Genomic DNA, 21145 nt, shown 5'->3' with positions numbered 1-21145 from the left:
CAGTACTCACCTTTTTAGTTTACTCCATGCAATCAACTCACACCACTTATCTGCAGAGAGAAAGAAAAATTATGAACTGAACTAAACTGTGTTAGCCGATCTCTCCTCATTAAACTAAAAGATGATCGTTAGTTTATCCTAATTTCATGTTGACCAGTGTTGCACCAAAATTAAAATTTGAGTGGTCACTCCGCCTATATTTTTGAGAGGAAGATCCAAATATTTGTTTTAAGAAAAAGTAACTGGTTGAAATAAAGCGTTCCCAAATCTCAGTATCATTTATAAAATGTTTTTGTCTCTTCTTTGGAATTAAGTACACTTAAAATGGCTCACTAGCGACACCTGCAAGTGGAGGAGAACGAGCAGAACCAGAGTACAAGATTGACATCAGTCTGGTGCAAGGACAGTTCCCAAATTTCTATTTCACATTTATAGCCCCACCCACCTCATTTACTGTTACTATGTCTCTAAAGCTTTCATTCCCAGCCATGCATTTTAGAAACATTTCAAAACCAAATTTTGACACATTACATAAAATTAAGCATCCTATCCTAGTCAAAAATCATGACATTTCAAGTCATACAGGGAAAGTTATTGCCAAAAAACTAGAGTAGAAGAGAGTTAATAACCGATTATTGTTAATTGTTGCAGCTCTAAACAAATGTTGTTCCTCTTTATCTCCGCCTGTGTCAGTTAGTTCACAAAAGCAAACTTCATGACTCACTGTTAAGTGATAAGCTACCGTTAGTGGCTGGTCTGGCTGACTACTAAATGCAGCTTACACTGGTAGACAACGTGAAGACGCTAACGGCTATGCTTTAGTCATCATAGTTAGCTGACATTTCAATTGACGACATGCTAGCGGATTCGGTGCCTTTTGCCGACTGAGTAAACTCAGAGGCATGGTGGTAAAATAAAGCTAATGCCACTAATGCCAGCTTCAGTTTGATACTTGCCTTCTACCTTTGTCCTTCCTCCAGCCTGGACATTAGCTGCTGTTAGCTCGAAGTTTCTGTCGAAACGGGAATCGGTTGCTGAACTTGTTAACCGTCACGTCAAAGTCAGATGTTCAGTGTCCCAACAGCCAATTACATGTCTTCTTCTTCTTCTGGGAACCGCGCTTTTCACAGCACGTACTCCAATGACATGTCGCGTTGTTGTCATCACATTGTTCCGGTTCAGGTCCCAGTCTGTGCCGTGAGACGTGTTTTTTGTTTTTTTTTGGTGTACGTGTTTGTGCAGGGAGACGTTGCAGCAGTCTCCTGATTCAGACATGCTGTGAAGTACTTTCAAAATAAATGTTACCATCTAGGAAATGACAGTAATTGTAGTTATTTTCAATGAACACATTAGTCAATTAACAAAGAAATTATAGTAAAATTACAAATTAAATAGTTATCTTACTATTAATTTCTCAGTAATTTTAAATGATTTTTTAAACTTTTTTTTAGAGTTTTAAAGTTGAATTTTACAGTTAAGTCCATTAAATAACAGATAAATATTTGTGAAATTACGATACATTTGTGAACATATTTTAACAATAAATATATGTATTTCTAATAGGGTTTTTTGTAAAATAACATCGTGTGTTTTCACAGTTACAGTGATTTCATGTTATTTTACATTTGTCATGTAAAATCAGTCTCTTTTTGTAAATTAAATGGTATTTTAAAAATACAGAAAAAATCTGTAAAATAAACAGTAACATTCTGTTTTATTACATTTTTTTTTAACAGTGTACAGATTTGAGATACTTTTACCTTTTTCTTTTTTCCTTTACATGTTGCATACATGTTTTACACCAATACACTTTAGATGAATTGTAGTTTTAACTCCACTACAATTATTTGTCTGCTATATTTACTGGTATTTGCTACTTGATTAAGCCTACATAAACATTGATGTACACATGTCTATCATGTTGATGTAAGAAGTTGGGCCGATCTATTAAGATGAAAGCGTGGGCTAGTTCATCTGATATCCAGTAAATCACTATGAAATGTGGTCTGCAAAATCATTCAACCTGTGTAAAGTTGGATGTACTTACTATATAATTGCATTAAAACACTGTTCCTGTAATTGAAAACGTGTTGCTTATGATCTCATGTCACTAGTCCTTCCTCTTAATCTCTTGCCATATAGTGAATTCATCTACAATGAAAACATGTGGGAATTGCACAATAATTCAAACCGAAAACAGCTGCAACGTCCAAGGACTCAATCAGAAATGTAGCTTTATTGTAATTTTGTTTAATTACACATTAATGAAGAATTATTAATTAAACAGTAAAGAACACAATCCCCTGAAAAGATGCTAAACCTAACATGAATTAAAGTTAAGAAAGTAAAGGACAGTGGTTTGTGTTGTAAACATGTAATACATTAACCAGGAACCTTTCCACAAACCAGTACAAAAATCAAACCTTGTATAAGTCATTCAACATTTCACACAAGCAACCAAAAAAAAAATACAACTGTCATTTCTAACTTAATCCTGACAATGAGCACATAGGTGAATAACTTTTTAAAGCCACATGCTGTGTGTGACCATGTGTCGCACATGGTGCACTGTGATCATGAGCACCATATCATCCTCTGTTACACTGCATCAGACTCCGAATCTTCAGAGCTAACGTCTACCTCATCCGAAACTGTCCATAGTTTGTCATCCGCTGATGACAGCACATGCAGGTAGTGTTGTCTTGCATGTCGCTGCAGCTCTCTCATTTCCCACTGCCTTCGGAGGATGAGGCAGGCGTGACCCTTCGATGCTTTCGCTGTAAGATGTCCTTAACGGATAAAATATGTCACTATCCAAGTCTTTCACAGTTTAAACGTAACTTTGCCAAATATTCAAAATAAAAAAAAATAAAAAAAGTACAAGGCCACATTTACTTTGCATGGTGTCTTTGCTCTGATGCTGAGACAACTCAAAGACCCTGGCATGGGCTTTGAGAGACTCCCAGTGCTGTTTTCTTTCTTTGACAAGAATCTTCTTCTCCTCTTGAAGCCTTCGAACACCCAGCACCCTATCGAAGACAGTATAAATATAAATTTGACATACTTTGCTTTTTATGCTACTTTCTTCTTCTACTGCACTACATCTCAGAGGAAAATATTTTACCTTTTACTTAACTACAATTATTGGACAACTTTAAGTATAATTTACTGATTTCACTGAAAAAATATTTTACTTGTGATCAGAGTATTTTTACAGTGTAGTATCAGTATTTTTTACTTTGTAAAAATACTTTTAATAGCTTTTCAGTAAAGGATATGATTATTATTTCACCACTAAAGAATATGCACAGTACATGAAAACATGCATACCATTAATTTGCCATGGCCAGGGATGTTCTGTGTCCAGAATGCTATCCATGCACACCGCTTGCTCGGATGGAACGAGACTGTTGTACTCTGCTACCATTGCCTTCAAAGTGGCCTTCTGTTGCCTTATTTTACTGCGAATGCGATGTCAACCTTTGTTGCTGTCTTACAAACAAATTACAAAAATAAACCCACATTATATATTTTAAATACACTAAGTCCATGATCTAGTTTAAGTTGCAGCTGCACAACAGAAGGACATTTCATTTGCCAAACACATTTGATCATAATAGATGTACTTATAATAACAAAACGCAACACGGTATGTCGCTCCAGCGTTGGTGTCAACTCAATCCAGTGCACTGAATGCGAGCTTTGGGTCCACAAGAAATGCTGTGGCATAAGAGGTAGCTTACTGGCCGTACAGAAATACATCTGTCCGAGGTGTCGAGGCAAAGCCAGACCACTAGATGGTCGCCCTACAACAGGGGTCACAGTGGACGAGGTGGTGCTGGAAGTGGAAGACAGCTTAGTTTGCTCACATGCTCTGTGCTCAAACCCCAGAATGAGACACCTTTGGCTGCCCTAATATGCAAGACTTGGGGTTGAGGACATCGCTTCAATGCTATGGTCGTGCCGACTACAGTGGTACGGGCAATTTCAGCAAGCCAGCGGCTGCATCAATACCGTCACCAAATTGTAGTTACTAGGTTGTGGTGGACCGAGGACAAACTGGATGGAGTATGCAAGAGGGACATCAAAGTGTGCGGCCTCACTAGCATTGACCCACTGGACAGGTGACGCCTAAAAATGTTGTGTGAAGACTAGCTGACTGCTGCCTACCCCTGTGGCAGGGACCCCCACAGCAGTATATTCTAATTATATTCTATATATTCTAACTCAATTTATTTTGGAGAAGTCCAACGCACAAATTTTATTTTGAACTTGATGGACATTGTAATTATGAAGTGAGTTTGGAGACATTTCAGACTGTGATCTGAAAAGCCCTACAATGTTAACATACCATTTTACCGATATAGGAGTTGAGCTCTCATCTTGATGCTGGTTGTGAGGGCCTCAATCTTCTAACACAAAGCTTGTGGTGAGCCTGGATGGTCAGTTTCTCCTGATAAAATTGATTGCAGGTTGCTTCAATTCAATTTTATTTGTATAACATATTTGCATCACAAATGTTTCTCCATGACAGATAATGTTTCACATTCTTACCCTCTGCCCATTGTTTGACTTGTAGCACAAAATCTTCCACAGTTTGGTCATCCAGTTGATGCTGGGCTTTCAGGGTTTCCAGGTCCACCATCTGGATATTCAGAGCTTTAGATGTCGAAAATACAGTGATAAATACAGTGTATAGATGCTTCTCAAATCATTCAAATGTTGTAACTATCATGTATCACAAGCCTATGTGCACAAATCTGCATGTGTGTTTCATTGACCTACACTTTGCCATTGCTGCAAACAAATATTGTTTATATTTACCTTATGGTACCTCTGGGAAATTCCAGCAGCCACGTTTTGACATTTCTGCTGGTTCCATCTTATGGCAAGAAGTGTCAGCATGTCATTGCGTCCTGCAAGTACACAGATCAGACACAGACAGAGTTCTGTAAAAATTCACTTGTAATAATGTAAATGTTTTTTATTCTATATACAAAATTCATATTATTCTTGAATTTCCTTCAGGGATCAATAAAGTATCCATCTATCTATCAGAGGTACAATTATATAGCACCTGCTTTTGACATATGCTTTGTTGTGACAGTGATCCTGGAAAGGAAAGCATTACATTGCTCTACTTCCTCCCCTAGTGTTTTACCAGCACCTTTTTGGTTTGTCCCACTCCATCTCACCTGGGGAGAGGGACCCAAACAGAAAAATCAAGGTTAATTAGTACAGCAAAGGAATGCCCAGTCACTTTTCATTTAATTAAAGCCTAATCAAAAATCTGTCAACCTTCCACCAGGTTTTGTGAAAATGAGAGGTAAACCTCATGAGTAAGTTTGCTTACAAACATACACAGACAGGTGCCAAATAATATCCTCGACAAAAGTTATATCAAATAAGGGCTGTTCAAATTAACAACAATAACTATAATAATACAACTGTAAAATAATCTGTTAAGTGATAGTTAAACATTAGACATTGATATGAATCATTTATGGGATTGCAAGTCATTTGATAAAAATTTACTGCATTATACCAACCTCACATTTGAAGTCATGCGCTTTAGCATGTACAACTGACAGGAAGGGCCTCCTATTCTGAAGGTGCTGGATCTCAGAACAGTTGGTGCTTATCTTTTGCAGGTATGGCCAATATTTGCACACAACATCCATACAAAAAAAGGTGATGTCATGTTTGGATGCCAGCAGCTGCTGCAAAAACATGGGGTATGCATATATTTCACCCCTAAACATATTAAGGGCAGCCAGCAAGACACCATGCCTACACACTGCCAGCTCCAGTCCCTCCTCATCCACCTTACTGCTTGACCTTTGGGAGGTCTCTCTGGCAGCTGACCACTCCCCACCACAATTACTGTTACGACCAGGTTAAAGGGGTAGAAGGAAGTAACATAAAAACCAGATGTTCACGGTTAAACAAAGATATTTATTAATAAAAGTTTCAAATTGCTTCAATTAACAAAAGGAGGTGAGGTATTAACGGGAACAAAAGGGCGGGTGGATGCTGCTCAGATCAATAAATAAATAGAACAGAAGGAGAACTCTAACAAGGAGCCTAGATTAACAAAAAAAAAACGACAAAGAAAAAAACTTCACTAATAAACTGCTCCCTAAAAACCAAAATACACCTCGGAACAGCACCCCTAAACTAATGTGAGATACAGAAAGTCAGAGTCTTAACAGAGTTTTTCTTGAGCTTCCCCTGCTAGAGTCTGCCCTGTCCCCGCAACAACCAAACAACCTCCATGATTCGCATGTACTGAAAAACTTAACACCAGCGCTTCTCCCAGCTTCAAATGAGGCGAGCTCAGTCACACACACAACATGAGCCGCCCAGTCCCTCCGCTGACTGCCGGTTAAATACAGAAAATCATGGCATCACGGCAATTGGCTCCGCTGATTGGTAGTAGGGAGCAGACGCCACACCAATCCGGGTGCTCCGGGCTTCTAGGCAGGGGACCAATCGGGGACAGGCACTCGCACATAGTTGTATCCTTGGGACGACACACATTGCAAACCCCAAAAACGGCAGAGGCCGTAACATACTCCTTCTAGTAACCTACATTGTAGAAAATCATAATTGACAAATAATCTCATCAACTATAGGGAACGAACAATTACACATTTCTTTCAGGGGAAAAAGAACAGATTAGTGTTAGCTGATTAACAACAATTAGGAATACAGGTAGATATCACAATACATGGGAGTACAGACTAGGTAAGTGTGTTACCTACAGTACACAGTGTTCAGACAGACACTATCTTGGCACTACATTGTCTCAACTGTAGAACTAGCATATTTCTACACCTAACCCAAACTACAATACTGGATATTGTTTTTTTTTCCTTTTTTAGGTGGGCCTTTTATGTAGCAAAAGCACATTCTTCTGCACAATACCGGCAGGGGATGGGTGGTGGTGACCATTGTCTGCTGTAGGTAACTGACCATGGATAACTACCTCATACAACCCCACTTCAAAACACCTGAACTACATTTTTAACATGTCGTACATCAAAGGTTATTTGCAATATAAAACACAATTATCAATTTTGCCAACAGTGTGGGTGTACATTATTGTATACCTTGCAGTACTTCTGAAGCGGTAATGCTTGCGGTTTCCATCCACTGAGACAGCAAGCATTGCTGGGGTACAGGCAGGGCAGGTAAATTTCTCCTCTTTGCAGGTGGAATCAACCTCATATTGTACAGCAGCCCATTCAAAAAAGCTTTTTTGGAAGCTGTGCAGTCTATGTCTATGTGCAAAAAAAGCACAAAACTATTTTTTAAACAAAAACCTTTCCATTTGTAAACACAAACATATTTATGACCTTGCAGAATGAAGACAGAAATACTTACACGACCAAAGCGAGCAGTCCGCTTCTCAAGCATTCTTAGATATGCCTGAAAAGACCGGGTGATGCCATCTTCATGTCTTCAAATGTATAAAACAGGTCTGTCTCGTAAATTGTTACAAAATAAAGGGTGGCAGGCCAGTATCCACTTTTTATCAAGTCATCAAATCCTGCAGTCCAAGTTGCCTGGCATCCCTCGCAGGTTAGCTCAGGCATGTTGAGATCATACCGTCCTACAACATAATATTTACATTTACAAACAAGGTTGGTATGTTATGTAGCATGTCCCATATACTGTAAATCCAAGTGGTTCAGTAAAGCCTGCTGACTTGATAGGCACTATCATACATTTAGTAATTTGTAAATGGCATGAATAAATAAGTGACATTTCCCCCAAAAAGGTTACCATGACAACCATAATGAGCAAATTTTTTTCTTATGGGAGTTGTTGAAAAATTGCAAAATGACCATTCATTGTGACCAAAGCAACTGCCTTCCCTTGGATCACCCTGAGTGCTTCTGGGGAACAACCACAGATGCTGACAGGCATCTCAATACACTGTAAACCCTAACGTTCAAAATAATTAAATAGATTAAGTACTGTATACTCAAAATTTAAAAAAAAGTTCTACTCACTTAATTATGTCAAGTTTGTGTAACTTGTTCTTCCTTTTGAGTAATTTATACTAATAATTTTTGATTAAACTGAACTATTTCTTCATTAAGTAAGCATAACTTTAAAAAAATAACTTCTTAAAAAAAAGTCCTACTTAAAGGGGACATATTATACCCTATTTCCCTATTAAAATAGTTCCCTGGTGTCCTAATGAACATGTCAGTGACATGCCTTGGTCAAAATACCATAAGGATGAAGCACCATAGCAGTTCAATAACCCTGCTAAACCCGCCCCTTTCAGAACGCTCTGTTTTCGTGCATGGTCCCTTTATATGCAAATGAGACACAGGCAAACACACACCCACTTCTTCCAGGGTGTTTCTGATTTGTCCTCGTTACAGCGCTTTACAGCTCTATTCGTCTCCCCCTCCCTCCACTAGTTCTCTGACAATATCAACATGGCAGCGTGCGCAGAAAACAGCGAGAGTGCCGTCACAGGAAGAGACGTCCTACATAAGGATCGAGCCGAACAGTGCCGAACTGTAAATCAGTTAAATACACTTAGGAACAGCACCACTGATCACCACCGCTGATCGCCAGCGGCGCGCGGCGGGCTGAATAAACTGCCGTGTATGCGACTGTATCAGACTGGTGACTGTGCTCCGGAGACCTCGCCACCGCTGATCGCCACATACAGCGATATACTACCCCTACCTATACTACATACTGTGCTCCGGTCATGGAGGACGTATGTGACCTTTTCTTAACAATGTGTGTGTTTGTACGTCGGTGAAATACGTTCGCTGACTAAATACAGCGACCGCTGGCCGCAGTCTGATGTGAAGTGGTGTGAACACACACGTTTGCTGACTTTATCCGGCACATTAGCTTCATATATAAAATCCTCTGAGGCTGGAAGTTTGTGTAAAACACTGTGCTCCACTGTGCAGCCACCAACAGCACACTTGTCCCTCTGCGTTGACTTAATACCGCTCTTCCTCCCTCGCCTGCACTCTCGCAGGGACAAGGTGGAGCTAAGGTGGAGCTCTCGAGGTAAACTTACTGGTGGGCGGTAACATTCGTGGTGAAATGCGCATGCTGCCGTCATAAGCACAGGGAATTCAACATCGAGTGTTTTATCGCCTATACTTACACCAAGGGGGACCACGAAAAAAGGACTAAGTATTCTTTTTCCACACTTTGGCGACTGCTAGGGCCTCCAGAGTCCCAAATATAAGTATTAAAATGGTTAAAAAGTTGATTTTGCGTAATATGTCCCCTTTAATAGAATTAAGTAGGCCTATATATATAAGAATGGTAGTCTTCTTATTTTGATCGTTTCAAATAGGTGGAATTTAATAATAGACCTTGCACATGCTAAAAATACAGTAAAATGTCAAAGTGCTTCACCAAATAAGTAAAATCGATCAAAACAAATAAATTGCTATCATAATAAAAGAACACCAGCAACAATTTGATTGGGCAAATGGTCTTAAATGCATTAGATCTAAATACACATACATAAGTGGATATATTGAATATTTATTGTCTTATCAGTTTAATGTAGCCTATGTATAAAATTTATTTTTCCATTAAGTGTTGAGCAGCTGCAGAGATCAATTTTTATTCCGGGTTAATCTCTGGTTCCCCCTCCGAAGCAGAAGGCGGCGCTAATGCACATAATACACTGGTTGATTACCGCTCTTTGGGGGAAAAAAACACAGAAGAAGAAAAGTTTGAACGCGAGCGGCGGGAAGCAGCATCGGCGGGAAGCAGCACCAAAGAGAGGCAGAACGGAGGACTGCAGAAAGTTGGACCTACGCGGCAACAGTCAGCCTCACTGGACTTACTGTAAGTTTTGAATGTTCATATATTGTTAATATACTAACATTTAGTTGTATTTTGGGTGTGTGTCGAAAAAAATAGAAATGGCGTGTCGTGTTTTTTATGTGCTTAGCTCCCAGAAGGAAACACTGTGCTAGCAGGCCTTGCAGGTGTTCAGTTGTGTGTTGCCTGTTGTAATGAGACAGTTTAAAATTTTGGATACTTGTCCTAGAGGAGGTGGCAGGGCTTTAATCTTTATAAAATGTAATTGAACCGCCTGCAGTCACACACACAGGTACCTATGTGCAGTGAGATTGTTTTCAAGCCGTTTTCTTGTTAGAAACGCCAGCATTTTAAACTATATGTGCGATACTTGGTTGAACTCTGAGGTCACCAGTGTGATTGCGCGACAGTCTCAATTGTTTTTTATATTCCGGTCATTTTGGCCTAGAAAAGCTTTAGTTTGTAGAAATAGCGTTATTGTTGAAGTTTAAGTTCAAGTGCTGCTGCTGCTTTTCTTTACAGTAAATTAAAATTTTCTTGATGGTTTTGGAAGCTTGACTGGCAATGCATTCACACTTTGGGGATTAAATGAAAAGATCATTAACAGGGAAAAATTATAAATGTATATTGTAAATGGAAGTATTTATAATTTGGGACTATTTGGATGCTTTTTAATTGTTCATCAGTCTATGCCTTTGCGTCTCTCTGTTCCAGTTTCAAGAAGTTACGACAGGAAGACAACTGAGGATTTGGTAAAGATACCAGGTAATACATTTTGTATGTGAATTCTTCTACCAATCACCCCTCTCTCTCTCTCTCTCTCTCTCTCCAATATAAAATATACCTAACACCAATAACTAAAATTCATTTTTGTTTTGTTTTATTCTCAGACAATGTTGCAAAAAATAAAGATCTAAAAGTGAGTCCAAAATTTCATTCAAGATTTGTCTTAAAAAATATGTTAAAAACTAGTTAACTAACCAACTACTAAACCAAGTTTACTTACGCTACTTTCCAACTTAGCAGTTGTGCAGAGCAGAGTCAGCGGCCTGTCTTATTTAAGTGCCCTTTATGCACATTTCAGTTACGCTTTTCTGAACCAGCCCTTTTCTGTCATCTCAGAAAGCATTTGAAAAATCATTAAACAGTAACATGCCCATATAAGGATTGTAGCTATAGCACAAATGTGTACTCTTCATTCAATTCCCATAAAAGTAGAGCACATCAAGCAAGTATTGCATCTGACTTTCAAACTGATATTGTCAGTGAGGATCCCCATAATCCCCAAGCCAGTATTTCTGAAGTAACTAGTGATTTGCATGAAGAATGCCCAGGCCAGAGCACAGAAGTGGGGAATGATGATCAGTGTGACACTGAAAGTCTAAGAAATCAACTTTAAAAAAAAATGTATCTTCCTTATTCCTAAAGATGCAGGCTATTCTCCATGTCTCAAACACAGCTACTCAAGAAATAGTAGACCACTTGAATCAGATATTCTCCTTATCTGAGCAGTTGATCAAAGAGGCAGTTGGTGACATATTGCAGAGAAACGGTCACAGTATCGCAGAACCTACACTGAATGAAGTTGTTGCTGCTGTCATGGAATGTAATGTTCTGTCTACATCAACCTCTAAAGGTGCTGAGTTGAGTTCATCCAAGCGCAGAAAAACCTTTATTGAGTGCAACTATCCTTGTGTAATGCCAGTGGAGTATCAGTTGGAGCACCCTGGACATACCAGCATGTATGTTCCTATCCTTTCAATGATTCAAGAGTTGTTTAAAAACACAGACATTCTTAACAAGATAACTGAACCAAATATTGCTTCCAATATGCAATGTCAATATGCATCATGCTCTGATGGCTCTCATTTCCTTGAAAATGACTTGCTGTCAACAGGGGACCTCGTTCTACCACTCCAGCTATATATTGATGATCTTGAAATTGCCAATCCGCTTGGCACATCACGCAAAATTCACAAACTTTGTGATGTATATTGGGTCCTTGCTAATGTGCCACCAAAATACCGATCAGCATTACATGCTATACAGCTAGCAATACTAGTAAAAGTGACAGACCTCCATAAGTATGGATATGCAGCTGTACTTGCTCCATTACTGCGTGATGCTCATACTCTTGAACAAGATGGTGTCTTCATTGAAAGAGTTGGTCAGAATGTCAGAGGCACCGTCTTTTGTGTTTCTGCTGACAATTTGGCTGCTCATGGATTAGGTGGTTTTGTAGAGTCATTCAGAGCAGGCCATGTTTGCAGATTTTGTATTGGCTCAGTTGAACAGTTTCAAGTAACTGAAGTCAGAGAGAGAGTGTTTCCTCAGAGAACCAAAGCCAGCCATGACCTACATGTACAAACCTTTCAAGAAAGTGACACTTTGAGCAGCCACTTTGGTGTTAAAGATGGCTGTGTCTTGCTTGAGTGCCTGAATTACTTCCACACAATCACAGGGTTTCCTCCAGATATACTCCATGATCTTCTGGAAGGTATTGCTTTCTCTTTGTGTTAAAGAGATGATCCGGCTCAAGTACTTCACTTTGGAGTATTTGAACCACAAGATTACATCATTCCCATATCAGTACGCCGATAAAGTGGATAGACCTCAGCCAATTCCCAAAACGTTTCTTTCTCGTGGAACGATTGGAGGCAATGGACATGAAAATGCCACTCTTCTCCGACTTCTTCCATTGCTAGTTGGCAGTGTAGTACCAGAGGGTGATAAGGTATGGGCAGTTTTGATGGAGCTAAAAGAGGTGGTAGAGTTAGCACTGTGTCCGTCATTTACCGACGAAACCTTAGACTATTTTGTGTGCAAAATCAGTGATCATAGACAGGCACTGCTAGAGGTTTTCCCTGAGGTTAGGCTCCGTCCTAAACATCACTATGTAGAGCATTATCCTGCTCTAGTGAAGTGCTTTGGGCCCCTGCTGCGGTTTGAGGCCAAGCACCGCTTTTTCAAAAGAGTGGTGCATGATATTTTGAAGACAATGGCAATCAGACACCAACACATGATGGCATATCATCTTGCTGCACCATCATTTTTCAAGCCAAAAACTCAGGCATCCAGGGTTGACTCTGTTCTGGTTTCAGCTCTACCAGAGGTTGCTCAAGTACACATTAAAGAACAAACAACCAGTGATACAATCTACACGACATCAAAGGTGGCCATTGGTGGCACAGACTACGTCTGTGGAATGTTTCTATCTGTAGGAATCAGTGGTGGACTGTCTAAATTTAGCAAAATAGAACAGATCTACCTTGTGAATCACAATGTATCTTTTCTGTGTTGTGATTATGACTCCTGGTATGTAGAACATCTACGGTCCTATGAGCTGTCAACCACAGACACAAGCCTGTCAATCCACCTGCAGTCTGGTCTCAACGATACAGTCCCTCTCTCGGCATACAAGATAGAGAGCTCGCTGCTGCTGACCCCCAAGCAGTTTATTCAAGTGAGACAGAACTGAGTTCAGGTAAAAAAATGGTTCTTTTATTTATCAGTTATTGTGTCTTTATTCACTCTGTATAATTTAGCAATTAAATATGCTCTATATTGTACCTTTTAACATCTTGATTTTGTCTTTTCATTAGCACAATGGCAGCTGCATCCCCAGAACAACCAATGGTTCTTCATGTTGTTGAGACAGACAGGGCTAGAAAATTAAAACTCAGCTCACGACCAGCCTCTGTTGATGCACTGATCAACATTATAAAAGAGCAGCTGGAAATTGACCTTGACTTCAGTTTGCTTTATGAAGATCCAGACTTTGACGGGAAACTTACTTCCCTTGCAGACATTGAGGAATTGCCACAAAAAGCTGTTGTGCACATCTCACTTTCACAAGACTCCAGCTCGATTGCATCTACTGATCTACTTTCAGATGTGTCATCTCCAGAACGTCTCAGCAGGTGGCCTTGAGGTCCTTTTTCAGTACCCACCTTTGTGTCACTCCGGTAGTTTGCCCCGCCCCCTCCTCTGCCGGCCTGCCGGCCTGATTACACACACCTGCTGACAATTAAGCCATGTGGACTTTAAAAACTCTCTGTTCCCCTGTGTCAGTGCCAGTGTGTTTTCGTCCATGCCTGATCACCCGAGCTCCTTGTCACAGCCACAGAATCCTCAAGTTTTGATCCTCTTTGTGAGCGACGCTTTATTTTGTAAGTTTTCTTAGCATAGCCTGTAAGTTAATACTAGTGATGGGATGATGATACCTCAAGGAGTGTATTGACACACTAAACAAACTGTGTCGGCACTGTATTGATACTGTGTTGGTCACCCAATAGTGACCCCTGCAGTAGTTATAAAATCATTGCAGGTAAAGAAAGTCCTTGTTCGTGTAAATGCTAAAACTGAGTTGGTATGTAAAATATAGCAAATTAGAGTAAAAATTCAGAGTTACAATTTTTTAACTTATGTGCACATTTGTCAACTTAACTGTTAAATCATATGAAATAAAAGACAAAAAAGTGATCAGTTCATGAATTTTTATTGAGAAACAAAAGTTTTTCGAGTGTCTTTGCTCCAAGGCGATTTCTCCTCTTACACACCAGCTCCCCAGCCTTGGAAAATACTCTTTCGCATGGTACAGACGATGATGGTGAGCAGAGAGTTTTAAGTGCAAGTTGATGAAGATGTGGGTATATGTTCTGGTTCCATTTCCAATATTGCAAAGGATCTTGGTTTCTGGGTGTGTTTGTTTCTGCCAGGTAGCGTTGGACTTCAATAATGGAGTCAGCTGTTGCGTTCCTCGTCTTCTGGGTCTCTGCAACCTCCATATCTAAAGTCTTCCAGAGATTGTGCCCTAAAAAAATAGTTAATCATTACTTCATTATCACATGATAAATCATATCACAAAGTGCCACAAAAATGTATTTTCATACCTGAACTGGGTTCTGACCCATGTGAAGAGCTAGGCTCTTCTTCTCTTGGGTCAGGCTCTTGGCTCCTCATTTCTTCTGCACATTCTGACTGCAGTCTCTTCACCGCTTCACTTGCCTTTTGCTGACTAACAAATCCATTCTTTTTAAATCTGGGATCTAACAGAGTTGCCAGAGTCATCACACTGAGAGATTCTATGCCGCAAATAGCGTCAGTTAGCCGCTTCCTCAGGTTTTGAGCCAGTTGCTGAGCAGCTGTTTGTGTCACTGTTGTGGCCTGACGTTGAAGCTCAATGTGGAGCATTCTCATCATGGGAATGACCTTCGACCCAGAGACCCTTTTTTCCTCAGACAGTTCTCTTGTAGCTTGGTCAAAAGGAACAAGAACCCTGAGCATCTCTTCAATGATCTGACATTCTTCTGGAGTCAGTGGAGTGATGTCAGGTTTTAATGAGGCCAGTGACACCCAGACTGCCTCCTTCTGCTCAGTCATTCTTTCAAACATTTGGTAGGTACTGTTCCATCGTGTTGGCACCTCGTTTATTAATTTATGGCCCGGTGTTCCCAGCTGTTGCTGTATTTGAGTGAGCTTCTCTTTAGCAGTCACGCTCGATCGAAAGTATGTCACAATGTGTCGTGTTTTGTTGCGTATTTCAGTTATTGTTGGGATTTGATCACATGATTTTCTCACAATTAAATTCAGGGAATGGGCTATACAAATGGTATGCCGTATTTGCAGCATTCGAGCACATGCAGTCATGTTTACTGCTGCATCAGTGACAAGACACCTGACCTTTCCTGCTATGCCCCACTCCTCCATGAGGCTCCTTTTAACCGTGGCAATGTTTTCTGCAGTGTGTTTCTGAGGAAAATGCTGCACTGCCAAGACTGATGAATGGAGTTCATGGCTTTCTTTGTCCACATAGTGGCCAGTAACAGCTAGATATGCCTCCATATTCATGGACGTCCACATATCAGCTGTTAAAGTAACAGCAACAGCACTCTGGAGGTCCTTTTTGGTTTTCTCCTTTTCCTCCTCATATCTCTGGCTCACCAAGTCCTTGATGGTCTGAAAATAACCATACAAATACTGTTACACCAATAAAATATAGTTATATAGTTAGTACAAACATATAATTAAAATTCTTAAACATACCTTCCTGCTGGGTAGAGCATACGAGGGTACAATAAGCTTCAGGAGCTCCCTGAATCCCTCATTTTCAACAAAGCTGAGTGGCTGACAGTCTTTGATGATCATATTGACCACTGCCTCATCCACTGCTTGCTTGTTAGGAACTGCAAGCCAAAATGAACTATTTTGTCAAAAGCTTAATAAAAGGACTGTAATTCTTCCAAACAATATCAAATAGACATAAGACGACATGGTGGTGTAGTGGTTAGCACTGTCGCCTCACAGCAAGAGGGTTGGAGGTTCGATACCAGGCCTGGAGCCTGTCGTTTTGCATGCATGTTTTTTTTTAGCACAATTTTTAGAGAGAATTTTAACATACCTGGGGTACTCTCACGAGTATCTGCCAATTCTTCATTGCCATGCCGAGCTCTATAATGCCTCAGCATTGATGAAGTGCTCTTATTGATATAAGATAGCTCTGTGGAGCAGAGCCGACACTTCACCTACAATAACATAAAAAGTAAATTTATCTGAAAACAATTCAAACCTCTTACCAGAACATTGCATTCACTTGTTAAACAAAATAGACACCCTATCTCATGATTACGAGATCAGGATCTCATAATTACATGATGACATGAATAAAGCAACTGTAAGGCTCTTTAACTGACTATCATATGAATCACAGGTCATTCACTTGATAAACTGATAAAGTGATTGCAATGCGCCACCGTAAAAAATAGTATATAAAGGAGAAAAAGATTTACCTTGTTTGGCGTCACGAGATCAAAATTATTCCACACCGGGGAAAACTTCCTAGGACGATCCATGATCAAGCAAAACTCCATCCGACAAACCCACGACATGATGATACAGTTTGTTTCCTGATAAACACACTTTGGCGCGGCACATCCAAACGACACAGTTCCTGTATCGGTCACGTCATTCTTTCTTAAAGCAATACACGCACCGATACGAGGTTTCCCTCTTGAGCTCTCGGCACAGTGCTGATGCACCAGTGTCGCTCGTCCCATCACTAGTTAATACCTTAGTTAAGATTTATAGCCCCTTTTGTTTTCCTCCTTGGGAGAGATTTTCTGTTTGTTCATTTTCACAGCTTTTTAGGAAACTCCAATCACTAGGATTGTGACTTACATTTTGTTAGATAGACTGAGTAGAGCCAATCATTTAGATTGCGTTTTGTGTTTGACGTCATTCTTAGTTAGTTATAGATCGCCAATCAGTAGGATTGTGCTTTGAGTTTGTTTTCGTTTTTTGAAGTGCTTAGAGCCTTGTTTTTCCTCCGTTTGGAGAGTTTTCTGTTTAAGTTTTTATTGATAACCATAGTCTGAGTTTAGTTTCCTCTTCGGAGTGATTTTTTGTTTCCACGTTTATAGTTACGCAACGTTTCTTTTGAAGAGCGTTGCGCTCCTCCATTGGTTATAGTTTTTTATAGCCACGCTTTGTTTCCCCTCAGTAAGAGTATCTGCCTTGTGTTATGTTAAGAGTGCCAATAAAGACAATAAAAGGCCTCTGCGTCTGAGTCCTCGCTGTTCCGTCTTGTCACTTTGCATTTGATGTCGAACTGAAACTTAAGGATGGAAATGCCGAATATGAGAGGAACAACAGACAAATTAAGCTGGCAGGAGACCTTAAGCATGACATTTTAGCAAAGCTTGCATCTACTATATATGGTTTTAAGGCCGACCCAAGTGATAAAGAGGTTGCAATGGTTGCTGAGGCTCTTGCAGCCAAACATCCCTGCTTGAAGGAAGCAGGATCTGAGACTGGATGGAAAAACACCATCAAGTTTAAGATGGGCAATTTCAGGAACAAGATGAGACGGGCTGGATGTCAGGAGGTCACTGTTAATGCTGGAAAAAGAAGTAGAAGTAATCCTGATAATGAACCTTCACATTCTAACATTAAAAGACCCAAGCGCGCAGAAGTCAACTTCCTACCCAACTATCCCCAAGGAAAGGATCCTTCAAGCCTTGAGCAGTTGAGGCAGACAATTGTTGAAGAAGTCAAGAAGACTGAGAAGAACCTGCCCCTCATTAGAAAGATGATGGAGACCACATTTCCCCTGCGCCGACAGACCATAGTGATGTCCTGCCCACCAGTGAATGAGCTCATGGATCTCTGGCCTGCTCTCAAAATAGAGTCTGAGGTAATATGGACGAGCTTGCTCTTTAAAGTGAAAATTGTAACTTTTACTCATTTGGCAGCTATTTGCTGCTTTATAAATGTGTGTGAGATTCTTGAAATGTAATTGTTGTTGCTGTATTGTCTTCCTGCTGTTATTTCAATGTAGTTGTATGCAGAGTTCCAGCGGATTACGAATCAGAACCTGCCCAACGCGTTCTATGCTGAGCTTGACCACCATCTTCATCGACTGATGACCTTATTCAGACAGAAGGCATCAAAAACTGGGAAGACAGCAGATGCCCTGGCTGAAATTTTAAAAATCCATGATGAACAGGTAAATAGATTATTACACATTTCTATGGTTGAACCCGTGGAACATTGGACAGGTTCAGTAATTCAAATGAGATGTTTGAATTTTGCAATTATTTGTGATTGCTATTTGTCTGATTGCATTAAAGATGTGAACAGGTTATTTGTGTACATGGGTTCTGATTTGACTATTTAAATTAGCTTTGTTCAGTAAACTCTTCACTATATACAATTATGTTTTTATCTGGAAATAGGAAATGCATGACATCCACACCAACCGCACTACCATTCTCCACGCCCTTCCTGTGTATCTGCGTGAGAATGTCTCTGGGGTTTTCAGAACCTGCACAGTGAGTCTCCTTAAGATACTACTGTGTATTATGTAAACAGTTCATCAAAATACTAACATGTTTTAGGATTTACCTTTGTTCAGTCCACCCATACAGTTTCCATGTATGGTCTGTTTTCTTTCTCCTCACTACAAAGGAAATGAATTGGTGTTGTGTTCAAAGTGATAAGATGTGCAGGAAAACATTTTCCTGTATATATCCTCTAGTTTAGTTTCAGTCTAAACTTGATTCTCAGGTAAATTGGCTGATTTAGTGTGCAGAACATGGATCTTCTGTTTTTCACCTTTTACAGTGAGACCTAGGTCTACCTTGTAAAAGAGGTGATGGATCTCAACAAGAGATCCGTAAAATAAAGAAATTATATGTTGTCTGTTCTATCCCATGGGTTAGATTGTGATTAGTATTTATTTTTCATTCATTCAGGACGAGTCTGATGAGCCAGAGCTTGATGGTGTTGCAGTGGCCCTCCTTACTGTCATCAGTGACCATGACACAAGTCCAGTTCACTACCAGCCTGTAAAATTCTCTGTGGTCATTGAAAGTGATGCCGTGGTCAGTCTCCCCAGATTTAGCGATGCATTCCTGGTAATGTTTGGACTCATTTATGCACTACACCTCAGCTATCCCAAAGCACTGACCAATACTTTTGAATTCACACAAAAGATTTTACTTGGTCTAGAAAGTGGTAAACTGTCACCCAGGTTGCAGACCCTCAAGAATGACTTGATGTAGAAACTCATCTGAAAGAAGAATGTAGGGTAAAGCACTTCAAAGTAGTTGAGCAGCAGTTCAAAGTTTCTCCTTTTTGTTTCAAATACTGCCTCAAAAGGTTACTGCAGTACTCTGCAGGTGTTCAGCCAATAGGCCCAACCTACACAATGGGCCTTTGTTATATAAGGCATAACTAACACTAATGTCTTGTATGTTTTCTGTGCAAGATGACCCAAATTTCAATTTTGTTGGGGACTTTCACCAGCACACACCAGTTGTTTGGGGACGCCTTTCCCAATGGGGACCAAAACCACCGTTCCCAATTAGATTTCAATTAAACTGTATTCAGCAAGCTCCAAAATGTGTTTTTTTTCTTAAAATCTCAGAAGTCCTTAAAAGTGACTTATTTCAGATTTTCTGTGTGTGCCTCCCACTCCACCCCCCCACCAAATCTGTGTATCCCTCTACATCGCCCCTAGTGGAAGTGTGTGGAATTATCTAGGACCCCATAGGCGGTCCGCATTTTGCCTGATAAAAAAGATAGATAGATAGATAGATAGATAGAGAAGCAAGTTAAGAGCTATAGGTAGCCTGCATTTTGCCTGATAATATAGATAGATAGAGAAGCAAGTTAACAGCTATAGGTAGCCTGCATTTTGCCTGATAAAAAAGATAGATAGATAGATAAAGAAGCAAGTTATGAGCTATAGGTAGCCTGCATTTTGCCTGATAATAAAGATAGATAGATAGATAGATAGAGAAGCAAGTTAAGAGCTATAGGTAGCCTGCACTTTGCCTGATAATAAAGATAGATAAATAGAGAAGCAAGTTAACAGTCAGGATTTGATCCTGCAACCTTCCAGTCACTAAGTCACCTCCTTAACCACTGGACTACCACTGTTATGCTGATGTTTAAGTGTCAGAAGAGTATTTATGCATGTATTGGTTCAACCAAAGACATTTTTGAAATTTCAATATGTGCATCAGCGGCATGAGCTATGAAGGTGCCGAGTTTCAGACCCGTGTGCCCTTCAGAAAGGTCAAAGGTCAGCTGTTTGGTGCCTTAAGCCAAGATTTTTTGTAATATTTCATAAAGGCATTGAACCACGGGTCTGAAATTTCAGTATGTGCATCGGGACAGCATGGGCTATGAAGGTGCAGAGTTTCAGACCCGTGCGCCCTTCAGAAAGGTCAAAGGTCAGCCGTTTGGTGCCTTAAGCCAAGGTTTTTTGTAATATTTCATAAAGGCATTGAACCACGGGTCTGAAATTTCAGTATGTGCATAGGGACAGCATGGGCAATGAAAGTGCCGAGTTTCAGACCTTTGCGACCTTCAGAAAGGTCAAAGGTCAGCCGTTTAGATAGATAGATAGATAGATAGATAGATAGATAGATAGATAGATAGATAGAGAAGCACGTTTAGAGCTATAGGTAGCCTGCCTAAACCCTTTTAAATGAGAGAAGTGGCTGAAAATGCAGAAAGGTCAAAAAGGTCAAACAAGGCCAGCAAAGATTCGTTGAAGAATTTCTGCCTGATTTTTGACTATGTCATGCACCACAGAGCCTCCAGCTTGGATTTTTTCATCCCGTTGCAATAGGACCCCCACAGAGCTAGTTAGCTTTGCTGAGGGTCTACAGAGTTGGGACTCTAGAAGACTAATAAGGGTCTTAGGTAAGGTCCGCAAGCCAAGTTTCACGCAGTTCGGTCCATTTTTCTGGCAACAGCGAGCACTCAAATGCAGGAAAATGCGACTATTAAAAGCCCCGCCCATCGAAAAGTA

General features: G+C 40.1%; 1 protein-coding gene across 1 annotated transcript; it reads right to left on the bottom strand.

The window, feature by feature from the left end:
- Positions 1-14097: 14097 nt before the first annotated feature.
- On the bottom strand, positions 14098-16879 carry LOC131474233 (zinc finger BED domain-containing protein 4-like). Its single transcript, XM_058651997.1, has 4 exons — positions 16226-16879; positions 15871-16010; positions 14718-15783; positions 14098-14638 (listed from the first exon to the last, which is right to left on the bottom strand). The coding sequence occupies exons 1-4, from the start codon at positions 16290-16292 to the stop codon at positions 14313-14315; spliced, it is 1599 nt and encodes a 532-aa protein (XP_058507980.1). The 5' UTR covers positions 16293-16879; the 3' UTR covers positions 14098-14312.
- Between the last annotated feature and the right edge of the window lie 4266 nt (positions 16880-21145).

This window comes from Solea solea, chromosome 15, assembly GCF_958295425.1.
Source record: "Solea solea chromosome 15, fSolSol10.1, whole genome shotgun sequence".
Lineage (NCBI taxonomy): Eukaryota > Metazoa > Chordata > Actinopteri > Pleuronectiformes > Soleidae > Solea > Solea solea.
The sequence above is the reverse complement of the archived record's forward strand: the minus strand, read 5'-3'. Positions and strand labels throughout refer to the sequence as shown.

Coding starts and splice junctions, on each gene's coding strand:
- LOC131474233 (XM_058651997.1), bottom strand. CDS start 16,292: ATGCTGAGGCATTATAGAGCTCGGCATGGCAATGAAGAATTGGCAGAT. Junction 16,011..16,225: donor TACTCGTGAGAGTACCCCAG/GTATGTTAAAAT, acceptor TTTGGCTTGCAG/TTCCTAACAAGCAAGCAGTG. Junction 15,784..15,870: donor ATGCTCTACCCAGCAGGAAG/GTATGTTTAAGA, acceptor GGTTATTTTCAG/ACCATCAAGGACTTGGTGAG.